This window comes from Narcine bancroftii, chromosome 1 (genome assembly GCF_036971445.1).
Source record: "Narcine bancroftii isolate sNarBan1 chromosome 1, sNarBan1.hap1, whole genome shotgun sequence".
NCBI classification, from domain to species: Eukaryota; Metazoa; Chordata; class Chondrichthyes; order Torpediniformes; family Narcinidae; genus Narcine; species Narcine bancroftii.
Window position 1 is genome coordinate 249,389,077 of NC_091469.1, and position 12,381 is coordinate 249,401,457.

Here is a 12,381-nt window from a genome sequence, read left to right on the forward strand (position 1 = left end):
ATTACAGGAAAGATACCAGCATGCTGGAAACGGATCGTGGGAATAAAGTGATCCCAGTTACCAGTGGTGTTCCACAGGGACCAGCTTTTCACGTTGTATGCCTAATGATTTTTATTGTGGAATAAATGAATTTGTGGCTAAGTTTGAAGATGATACCAAGGTAGGTGGAGGGGCAGGTAGTGAGGAGGAAACAAAGAGGCTGCAGAGAGACAGCTAGATGAGGAAAGTGGGCAAAGAGATGGGCAAAAGAAGTATTATGTTGGAAATGTCATGAAAATGTCCCCAAATTCACTGTTTTGCAGATGCAAATACCTTTTTAAATTTTCTACAGGTGGAAATATTGCTAGAAATTATATTTTAAACCAAATAAATTAAACCAAAAGAAAAGAAAGTGAGGCAGCATCTGTGGTTCACTGGCCACACAGAAATCTGATGGCCGAGGGGAAGGACCTGTTTTTGTCTCGCTGGTATTTCATCTTCACGCTCCTGTACCTCCTTCCCACTGGTTGCAGAGAGGGCTTGACCTGGATGGTGAGGGTCATTGAGGCTAGAGACTGCTTTCTGAAGTCACCACCTCTTGTAGATGTCCTCGATGGAGTGAAGATCAATGCCCATGGTGGTGCTGTCCGAGTTCACGACTTTCCGTAGTTTTTCCTGTCCCCTGCATCGGCACCTCCTACCAGTCTGTGATGCAACCAGTCAGAATGCTCTCCACATTCTCCATATGCCTTTAGAAATGTGCAAGTCTTTAGTGACATACCAAAAACTCCTCATGAACTATTGCCACTGGCGAGTCTTCTTCATTACTGCATCAACATGGAGGCCCCAGGATCTTGAAGTTCTTATCTCTTTCCATTCCTGACCTCTTGATGAGGACTGGTTTGTGTTCTCCTGACTTCCTCCTGAAGTCCACAATCACTTCCATAGTTTTGCTAATGTTGAGTGCAAGGTTGTTGTTGTGACACCACTCAACGAGCTGGTCTACCTCCCTCCTGTACGCTTCCTCATTGCCGTCTGTGATTCTGCCGACAACTGTAGTGCCATCGGCAACTTTGCAGATGGCATTTGAACACTGCCTACCATGCAGTCATGGGTGTAAGGAGAGTAGACCAGTGGACTGATCACACATCCTTGAGGTGCACCTCTGTTGATTGCCAGTGAGGGAGAGACATTACTGATTTACACTGTCTGTGGTCTTCCGATGAGGAAGTCAAGGATCCAGTTTCAGAGGGAGATGCAGAGGCCCAGGTTTTGGAGCTTGCTGACCAGCACTGAGGGGATGACGGTATTGAGAGCTGAGCTGTGCAGCCTGCTGTACATGTTGCTGTGGCTGAGGTGGTCCAGGGCTGAGTGGAGAGCCAGGTTGCATCTGCGGTGAAGCAGTTGTGAAGGTAGGTGAATAGCAGTGGGTAAAAGGATAGACTGTTATTTAGATGGGGAGAAAATTCAAGAATCAGAGGTGTAAAGGGAATTGCGGGTCCTCGTGCAGGATACCCTGAAGGTTAACTCCAGGTGGAGTTAGTGGTGAAGAAGGTGGATGTGATGTTAGCATTTTTGAGGAAACTACAAGTAGACGAGACAAAGGAGATTGCAATGGATGTTATTTTGTTTTAAGTCTGTGCCGACCAATTTACATCCCATTAACCTACACCCCTGGTACGTTTTGAAGGGTGGGAGGAAACAGGAGGCCTTGGGGGGGAAACCCACGCAGAGACAGGGAGAACGTACAAGCTCCTTACAGAGAGCACGGGAATTGAATCCTGGTGCGGTCTACTTCTGCTCCTTCATCTTATGGCGTACCCCAGGAAGGATTGCGTCACCCTGGTCACAGCCTCTTCTCACTGCTACCTTCGGGAAGAAGTCACTGAAGCCTGAAGACCAGCATCTCCAGGTTCAAGAACAGTGCCCATTCTTAAAGCTCTGTGTGTGTGTGTGTGTGTGTGTGTGTGTGTGTGTGTGTGTGTGTGTAGCAGGGGTGCATGTATGTGTGTTTAGTAGGGGTGTGTGTGTGTGAAGTAGGGGTGAATGGGGGTGTGTGTTAGCATGGATTAGCGTTTGAGGAATGTTTGATGGCTGTTGGAGTTCAGAATAATGGTGGGGGGCTTGTAGAAGTATTTCAAATGTTGAAAAGCATGACTAAAGTAGATGTGGCAAAGTTGGTTTCCCTGGAGGAGGCAAGGACAAGAGGGCACAAGTTCAGATTGAAGGTGCCCTTTTAAAATATATGCAGAGGAATTTCTTTAGCCAGAGAGTGGAGAACCTCTGGAATTTGCTGCCCACGGGCAACTATGGAGGCCTAGTCATTGGCTGTATTTAAGGCAGAGATTGATAGGCATTTGAGTTGTCAGGGTATCAAAGGCTATGGGGAGAAGACCAGGGGAGTGGGGACGAGTGGGAGAATGGATTAGCTCATGATGGAATGGCAGAGTGGACTCAGTGAGCTGAACAGCCTACTTCTGCTCCTTCATCTTATGGCGTACCCCAGGAAGGATCGCTTCACCCTGGTCACAGCCTCTTCTCACTGCTACCTTCGGGGAGAAGTCACTGAAGTCTGAAGACCAGCATCTCCAGGTTCAAGAACAGTGCCCATTCTTAAAGCTCCCTGGCCCCAACCGTAAGCCAATCAGGAAAAACCCAAAGACCTGCCTGCCCCTGCTGACACAGCACAGCCTTTGCACAGCAGGTCAACTGTGAACACCTTACATTTCTTTTTATCCTTTTCACGTTTATTATCTATTTTCTTTTTTTGTGAATTCTATGCTGTCAGTGTTTTTCATGTGGCTGGGGAGCTGACACTCTACACACAGGGGATGGTGGGTGCATCGAACAGGCTTCCGGACAGGTGGTTGAGGCAGCTTCATTGCAAACAGTTGGACAGATACAGAGATAGAATGGATTTAGTGGGATATGGGCCAGACGTAGGCAGGTGGGAGAAGTGTGAGTGCGACATTTTGGTCAGCTTGGGCAGGTTGGGCCAAAGGGGCTGTTTCCTCGCTGTGTGACTCTGACGAAGACACTTTTTGCATCAAAGTTACAAGAGCTATTGAAATGAAACCCAGAAGTGTTGGGCTTCAAGCTTCTGCATTTTCTCCCCAGAGGTGGTGGCAAGAAGAGGTTCACACGGAAGATCAAGGGGGACATCTCCCCTTCCCCACACAGGGAGTATTGAGAGTGTTCAATGAGCTGACAGCTGAAGGGGTGAAGGCTCAATTTCCACATCTGAGAAAAAAAAACATAGACATGTGCGTGGATAGAGGGCGATGGTCCATGTGCAGGTCAATGGGATGAGACAGAAGAATAGTTTGGCACAGACTAGATGGGCCAAAGGGCCTGCTTCTGTGGATCTGAGACGTTGTGAGCAGGAGGATTGGGTTCTTCCTGAGTTTGACTGGTTTCTGATTGGGCCTTTCCTCAGGGGACGTCTCACATGGACAAATCATCATGTACCAGGCCACGCCTCAGGTGGGATGTCAGGGTGGGAAGGCCTCTGGCTCCTGCACCCTGGCTGGGGTGGGGGGGATTAGATACTCACCCACGACACGGACTGTGATGTCAGCGCGATCTTCACCCGCAGGGTTCCTCACCAGTACTGTGTAGACACCCTGGTCTGACTGCTCAGCCCCCTCCAGAATGAAGACGCAGTGGTCGGGGTGATTCTCCACGTGCAGTCGGCCCTCCATCTCCGAGATCAACTGAGGGAAGGGGGAGATTGAGGATTACTATGGACCCTGCCCTTCAGTATCTCCTGCCCCCTCCCCAACAAGGTCTTACGGACCTCAACACTCTGACTCTCTGGATCACCGATTCTCTGGACCCCTGACCCTCCTGACACCTGCCCCTCTGGATCCGACTCTGCTTTGGTCCCTGAAACTTAGAACCTCCTGCCCTAGAACCTCCACCCTATCAGAACATCACCCCCAGACCCCCATCCCTCTGGACCACCTGATCTTCCAGAACCCCTGACCCTCTAGATCCCCTCCACTCCGGTCCCTGAACATTCAGACCACCACCCTCTGGAAAACCCTCCCCTCTGATCCTTGAACCTCAGGACCTTCTGCCTCTGGACTTCCACCCTATCAGAACCCCAACCCTGGAGCCCCTGGACTGCCTGATCCTCCAGTCCCCCTGACCCTCCAGACCTCCTCTCCATTCTGTTCCCTGAACATCTGGACCTGCTGCTCCCTGGGGACCCTATCCTCCGGACCATAGCCAACAGTTCCCCTCTTCCAGAGATCCCCACAATGTGGGGCAGAGGAAGTATAGACAGTTTGTGAGCCAAGATCGTGTACCTGGACCTAGAGTGTAGTCCCAAGACCCAGAGTGCAGACCCAGAGTGCAGTCCTTGACTCAGAGTGGAGACCCAGAGTGTAGACCAAGGACCTAGAGTGTAGTCCCAAGACCCAGAGTGCAGACCCAGAGTGCAGTCCTTGACTCAGAGTGGAGACCCAGAGTGTAGACCAAGGACCTAGAGTGTAGACCAGAGTGCAGACCCACGACGTAGAGTGTGGACCTGGACCCAAAGTGCAGACCAGAACTCAGGGTGCAGACCCAGAGTGCAGACCCAGGGCCCAGATTGCAGACCCAGGACCCAGAGTTTGGACCAGAGTGTGGACCCAGGACCCAGAGTGCAGACCCAGAATGCAGACCCGGACCCAGAATGCAGACCCAGGACCCAGAGTGTAAACCCAGAGTGTCGACCTGGACCCAGAGTGCAGACCCAGGGCTCAGAGTGAGGACCCAGAAACCAGAGTGCAAACCAGGGACCCAGAGAGAGGACCCAGGACCCAGAGTGCAGACCCAGAATGCAGACCAGGACCCAGAGTGCAGACCCAGGGCCCAGAGTGTAGACCAGAGTGCAGACCCAGGACCCAGAGTGTAGAACCAGAGTCTGGACCTGGACCCAGAGTGCAGATCAAGGTCACAGAGTGGAGAGTCAGAGTGTGGTCCTGGACCCAGAGTGCGGACTTAGTGTGGACCCAGAGTGCAGACCCAGGACCCAGGACCCAGAGTGCAGACCCAGAGTGCGGAACACGGACCCAGAATAAGGATCCATGACCCAGAATGTAGACCCAGTGTGTGGACCCAGAGTGCAGATCCAGAGTATAGAACCAGAACCCAGAGTGCGGATCCAGGACCCAGAGTGCGGACTTAGAGTGTGGACCTAGAGTGCAGACCCAGGACTCAGAGTGAGGTCCCAGAAACCAGAGTGCAAACCAAGGACCCAGAGAGCGGACCCAGGACCCAGAGTGCAGACCCAGAATGCAGACCAGGACCCAGAGTGCAGACCCAGGACCCAGAGTGTGGACCAGAGTGCAGACCCAGGACCCAGAGTGTAGAACCAGAGTCTGGACCTGGGCCCAGAGTGCAGACCAAGGACACAGAGTGCAGACCCAGCGTGTGTACCCAGAGTACGGACCCAGAACCCAGAGTGCAGACCCAGGACCAAGAGTGGAGAGTCAGAGTGTGGTCCTGGACCCAGAGTGCGGACTTAAGAGTGTGGACCCAGAGTGCAGACCCAGGGCCAATATTGCAAACCCAGGACCCAGTGTTTGGACCAGAGTGCGGACCCAGGACCCAGGGTGCAGACCCAGGACCCAGGACCCAGAGTGCAGACCCAGAATGCAGAACAAAGACCCAGAATAAGGATCCAGGACCCAGAATGTAGACCCAGTGTGTGGACCCAGAGTATAGAACCAGAACCCAGAGTGCGGATCCAGGACCCAGAGTGCGGACTTAGAGTGTGGACCTAGAATGCAGACCCAGGACTCAGAGTGAGGTCCCAGAAACCAGAGTGCAGAACTAGAATGCAGACCAGGACCCAGAGTGCAGATCCAGGACCCAGAATGTAGAACCAGAGTCTGGTCCTGGACCCAGAGTGCAGACCCAGGACCCAGAGTGCAGACCCAGGACCCAGAGTGGAGAGTCAGAGTGTGGTCCTGGACCCAAAGTGCGGACTTAGAGTGTGGACACAGAGTGCAGGCCCACGACCCAGAGTGTGGACCTGGACCCAAAGTGCACACCAGAACTTAGGGTGCAGACCCAAGGCCCAGATTGCAGATCCAGGACTCAGTGTTTGGACCAGAGTGCAGACCCAGGACCCAGGACCCAGAGTGCAGACCCAGAGTGCGGAACAAGCACCCAGAATAAGGATCCAGGACTCAGAATGTAGACCCAGTGTGTGGACCCAGAGTGCAGACCCAAAGTATAGAACCAGAACCCAGAGTGCGGATCCAGGACCCAGAGTGCGGACTTGGAGTGTGGACCCAGAGTGCAGACCCTGGACCCAGGACCCAGGACCCAGAGTGCAGACCCCCGACCCAGGACACAGAGTGCAGACACAGAGTGCGGAACAAGGACCCAGAATAAAGATCCAGGACCCAGAATGTAGACCCAGTGTGTGGATCCAGAGTGGAGACCCAGGACCCAGAGTGTGGACCAGAGTGCAGACCCAGAGTGTGGAACTTGGAACTAGGACCCAGACCGTGGACCCAGGACCCAGAGTGTGGACCCAGGACCAAGAGGGCAGACCCAGAGTGCGGACCCAGGACCAGGAGTGCAGACCCAGAGTGTGGACATGGACACAGACTGTGGGCCTAGGACCCAGAGTGTGGACCCAGAATGTGGACCCAGAGTGTGGACCCATGACCCAGAGTGCAGCACAATGACACAGAGTGTGGACCCAGGAGGCAGATTGCATTCCAAGGACCAAAAGACCCAGAATGCAGACCAGGAGTGCTGAACAAGGATGCAGAATGCGGATCGAGGACCCAGAATGTGGACACAGAGTGCAGATGCAGAGTGCGGATCAAAGCCCCAGAGTGTGGATCTAGGACCCAGAGTCAAACAGGGGTTGGTGTTAAGACTGTCAGTGACTAACGGTTTCAAACAGGGATCAGTGTTGGGTGTCAGTGACCAGTTGTTATGCACAGGGGTCGGTGTTGGCTCTGATGGTGATAGTGGTTTTAAATAGGGGTCGATGTTGGGTCTGTCGTTGACTAGGGGTTTTGCCGAGGGGTCACTGTTGAGTCTGTCATTGACTAGGAGTTTTGCCTAGCGTTCAGTGTTGGGTCTGTCAGTGACTCGTGGTTTGAAACAGGAGTTGGCGCTGGGTTTGTCAAGGACAAGGGGTTTTCCACAGCAGTCAGTTTTGAGACTGTCGGTGAGTAGTGGTTTTAAACAGGGGTCGGTGTTGGGTTTCTCAGTGACTAGTGGATTTAAACAGAGGTCCGTGTTGGGTCTGTCAGTGACTAAAGGTTTTAAACAGGGGTCAGTGTTGGGTCTGTCAGTGACCAGTGGTTTTAAACAGGGGTCGGTGTTGGGTCTGTCAGTGACTAGTGGTTTTAAACAGTGGTCAGTGTTGGGTCTGTCAGTGACTAGTGGTTTTAAACAGGGGTCGGAGTTGGGTCTGTCGGTGACTAGTTGTTTAAACAGGGGTCGGAGTTGGGTCTGTCAGTGACTAGTGGATTTAAACAGTGGTCAGTGTTGGGTCTGTCAGTGACTAGTGGTTTTAAACAGGGGTCAGTGTTGGGTCTGTCAGTGACTAGTGGTTTTAAACAGGGGTCGGAGTTGGGTCTGTCAGTGACTAGTGGTTTTAAACAGGGGTCAGTGTTGGGTCTGTCAGTGACTAGTGGTTTTAAAAAGGGGTCAGTGTTGGGTCTGTCAGTGACTAGTGGTTTTAAACAGGGGTCAGTGTTGGGTCTGTCAGTGACTAGTGATTATAAACAGGGGTCAGTGTTAGGTCTGTCAGTGACTAGTGGTTTTAAACAGGGGTCAGTGTTGGGTCTGTCAGTGACTAGTGGTTTTAAACAGTGGTCAGTGTTGGGTCTGTAGGTGACTAGTGGTTTTAAACAGGGGTCAGTGTTGGGTCTATCAGTGACAAGTGGTTTTAAACAGGGGTCAGTGTTGGATCTGTCAGTGACTAGTGGTTTTAAACAGGGGTCAGTGTTGGGTCTGTCAGTGACTAATGGTTTTAAACAGGGGTCAGTGTTGGGTCTGTCAGTGACTAGTGGTTTTAAACAGGGGTCAGTGTTGGGTCTGTCGGTGACTAGTGGTTTTAAACAGGGGTCAGTGTTGGGTCTGTCTGTGACTAGTGGTTTTAAACAGGGGTCAGTTTTGGGTCTGTCAGTGACTAGTGGTTTTAAACAGGGGTCGATGTTGGGTCTGTCAGTGACTCGTGGTTTTAAACAGTGGTCAGTGTTGGGTCTGTCAGTGACTAGTGGTTTTAAACATGGGTCGGTGTTGGGTCTGTCCGTTACTAGTGGTTTTAAACAGGGGTCAGTGTTGGGTCTGTCGGTGACTAGTGGTTTTAAACAGGGGTCAGTGTTGGGTCTGTCAGTGACTAGTGGTTTTAAACAGGGGTCAGTGTTGGGTCTGTCAGTGACTAGTGGTTTTAAACAGGGGTCAGTGTTGGGTCTGTCAGTGACTAGTGGTTTTAAACAGGGGTCAGTGTTGGGTCTGTCAGTGACTAGTGGTTTTAAACAGTGGTCAGTGTTGGGTCTGTCAGTGACTAGTGGTTTTAAACAGGGGTCGATGTTGGGTCCGTCAGTGACTCATGGTTTTAAACAGTGGTCAGTGTTGGGTCTGTCAGTGACTAGTGGTTTTAAACATGGGTCGGTGTTGGGTCTGTCGGTTACTAGTGGTTTTAAACAGGGGTCAGTGTTGGGTCTGTCAGTGACCACTGGTTTTAAACAGGGGTCAGTGTTGGATCTGTCAGTGACTAGTGGTTTTAAACAGGGGTCAGTGTTGGGTCTGTCGGTGACTAATGGTTGTAAACAGGGGTCAGTGTTTGGTCTGTCGGTGACTAGTGGTTTTAAACAGGGGTCAGTGTTGGGTCTGTCGGTGACTAGTGGTTTTAAACAGGGGTCAGTGTTGGGTCTGTCGGTGACTAGTGGTTTTAAACAGGGGTCAGTGTTGGGTCTGTCGGTGACTAGTGGTTTTAAACAGGGGTCAGTGTTTGGTGTGTCAGTGACTAGCGGTTTTAAACAGGGGTCAGTGTTGGGTCTGTCAGTGACTAGTGGTTTTAAACAGGGGTCAGTGTTGGGTCTGTCAGTGACTCGTGGTTTTAAACAGTGGTCAGTGTTGGGTCTGTCAGTGACTAGTGGTTTTAAACATGGGTCGGTGTTGGGTCTGTCCGTTACTAGTGGTTTTAAACAGGGGTCAGTGTTGGGTCTGTCGGTGACTAGTGGTTTTAAACAGGGGTCAGTGTTGGGTCTGTCAGTGACAAGTGGTTTTAAATAGTTGTCGGAGTTGGGACTGTCAGTGACTAATGGTTTTAAACAGGGGTCGGAGTTAGTTCTGTCAGTGACTAGTGGTTATAAACAGGGGTCAGTGTTGGGTCTGTCAGTGACTAGTGGTTTTAAACAGGGGTCAGTGTTGGGTCTGTCAGTGACTAGTGGTTTTAAACAGGGGTCAGTGTTGGGTCTGTCAGTGACTAGTGGTTTTAAACAGGGGTCAGTGTTGGGTCTGTCAGTGACTAGTGGTTTTAAACAGTGGTCAGTGTTGGGTCTGTCAATGACTAGTGGTTTTAAACAGGGGTCGATGTTGGGTCTGTCAGTGACTCATGGTTTTAAACAGTGGTCAGTGTTGGGTCTGTCAGTGACTAGTGGTTTTAAACATGGGTCGGTGTTGGGTCTGTCGGTTACTAGTGGTTTTAAACAGGGGTCAGTGTTGGGTCTGTCAGTGACCACTGGTTTTAAACAGGGGTCAGTGTTGGATCTGTCAGTGACTAGTGGTTTTAAACAGGGGTCAGTGTTGGGTCTGTCAGTGACTAATGGTTGTAAACAGGGGTCAGTGTTTGGTCTGTCGGTGACTAGTGGTTTTAAACAGGGGTCAGTGTTGGGTCTGTCAGTGACTAGTGGTTTTAAACAGTGGTCAGTGTTGGGTCTGACGGTGACTAGTGGTTTTAAACAGGGGTCAGTGTTGGGTCTGTCAGTGACTAGTGGTTTTAAACAGGGGTCAGTGTTGGGTCTGTCAGTGACCAGTGGTTTTAAACAGGGATCGATGTTGGGTCTGTCAGTGACTAGTGGTTTTAAATAGTGGTCAGTGTTGGGTCTGTCAGTGACTAGTTGTTTTAAACAGGGGTCAGTGTTGGGTTTGTTAGTGTCTAGTGGTTTTAAACAGGGGTCAGTGTTGGGTCTGTCGGTGACTAGTGGTTTTAAACAGGGGTCAGTGTTGGGTCTGTCAGTGACTAGTGTTTTTAAACAGGGGTCGGAGTTGGGTCTGTCAGTGACTAGTGATTTTAAACAGGGGTCGGAGTTGGGTCTGTCAGTTACTAGTGGTTTTAAACAGGGGTCAGTGTTGGGTCTGTCAGTGACTAGTCGTTTTAAACAAGGGGTAGTGTTGGGTCTGTCAGTGACCAGTGGTTTTAAACAGGGGTCGGAGTTTGGTCTGTCAGTGTCTAGTGGTTTTAAACAGGGGTCAGTGTTGGGTCTGTCAGTGACTAGTGGTTTAACACAGGGGTCAGTGTTGGGTCTGTCAGTGACTAGTGGTTTTAAACAGGGGTCGGAGTTGGGTCTGTCAGTGACTAGTGGTTTTAAACAGGGGTCAGTGTTGGGTGTTGGGCCCATTCAGAGCCAGCTCTTCAGCGCTTGACGTCCTGCTTTGCGGAAACTGCCAAAATGTTTGGCCTGGAAGTCAGCCTGAAGAAAACTGAGGTCCTCCATCAGCCGGCTCCCCACCATGACTACCAGCCCCCCCACATCTCCATCGGGCACACAAAACTCAAAACGGTCAACCAGTTTACCTATCTCGGCTGCACCATTTCATCAGATGCAAGGATCGACAATGAGATAGACAACAGACTCGCCAAGGCAAATAGCGCCTTTGGAAGACTACACAAAAGAGTCTGGAAAAACAACCAACTGAAAAACCTCACAAAGATAAGCATATACAGAGCCGTTGTCATACCCACACTCCTGTTCGGCTCCGAATCATGGGTCCTCTACCGGCACCACCTACGGCTCCTAGAACGCTTCCACCAGCGTTGTCTCCGCTCCATCCTCAACATCCATTGGAGCGCTTACACCCCTAACGTCGAAGTACTCGAGATGGCAGAGGTCGACAGCATCGAGTCCACGCTGCTGAAGATCCAGCTGCGCTGGATGGGTCACGTCTCCAGAATGGAGGACCATCGCCTTCCCAAGATCGTATTATATGGCGAGCTCTCCACTGGCCACCGTGACAGAGGTGCACCAAAGAAAAGGTACAAGGACTGCCTAAAGAAATCTCTTGGTGCCTGCCACATTGATCACCGCCAGTGGGCTGATAACACCTCAAACCGTGCATCTTGGCGCCTCACAGTTTGGCGGGCAGCAACCTCCTTTGAAGAAGACCGCAGAGCCCACCTCACTGACAAAAGGCAAAGGAGGAAAAACCAAACACCCAACCCCAACCAACCAATTTTCCCTTGCAACCGCTGCAATCGTGTATGCCTGTCCCGCATCGGACTTATCAGCCACAAACGAGCCTGCAGCTGACGTGGACTTTTTACCCCCTCCATAAATCTTCGTCCGCGAAGCCAAGCCAAAGAAAAGAAGAGTGTTGGGTGTATCAGTGACTAGTAGTTTTAAACAGGGGCCGGAGTTGGGTCTGTCAGTGACTAGTGGTTTTAAACAGAGGTCCGTGTTGGGTCTGTCAGTGACTAATGGTTTTAAACAGGGGTCAGTGTTGGGTCTGTCAGTGACCAGTGGTTTTAAACAGGGGTCGGTGTTGGGTCTGTCAGTGACTAGTGGTTTTAAACAGTGGTCAGTGTTGGGTCTGTCAGTGACTAGTGGTTTTAAACAGGGGTCGGAGTTGGGTCTGTCGGTGACTAGTTGTTTAAACAGGGGTCGGAGTTGGGTCTGTCAGTGACTAGTGGATTTAAACAGTGGTCAGTGTTGGGTCTGTCAGTGACTAGTCGTTTTAAACAGGGGTCAGTGTTGGGTCTGTCATTGACCAGTGGTTTTAAACAGGGGTCGGAGTTTGGTCTGTCAGTTTCTAGTGGTTTTAAACAGGGGTCAGTGTTGGGTCTGTCAGTGACTAGTGGTTTTAAACAGGGGCCGGAGTTGGGTCTGTCAGTGACTAGTGGTTTTAAACAGGGGTCGGAGTTGGGTCTGTCAGTGACTAGTGGTTTTAAACAGGGGTCAGTGTTGGGTCTGTCAGTGACTAGTGGTTTTAAACAGGGGTCAGTGTTGGGTCTGTAAGTGACTAATGGTTTTAAACAGGGGTCAGTGTTGGGTCTCTCAGTGACTAGTGGTTTTAAACAGTGGTCAGTGTTGGGTCTGTCAATGACTAGTGGTTTTAAACAGGGGTCGATGTTGGGTCTGTCGGTGACTCATGGTTTTAAACAGTGGTCAGTGTTGGGTCTGTCAGTGACTAGTGGTTTTAAACATGGGTCGGTGTTGG

At 51.0% G+C, this 12,381-nt stretch overlaps 1 protein-coding gene across 1 annotated transcript in view; it reads right to left on the bottom strand.

Annotated features, from left to right (window-relative positions):
* The window catches only part of LOC138740976 (myosin-binding protein C, cardiac-type-like), a 337,578-nt gene that overhangs the window by 51,050 nt on the left and 274,147 nt on the right, over positions 1–12,381 (bottom strand). Inside the window, exon 16 of the mRNA XM_069894359.1 lies at positions 3,533–3,692. Within this exon, the coding sequence (XP_069750460.1) occupies positions 3,533–3,692 (160 nt within the window). The remainder of the gene's footprint in view (positions 1–3,532; positions 3,693–12,381) is intronic.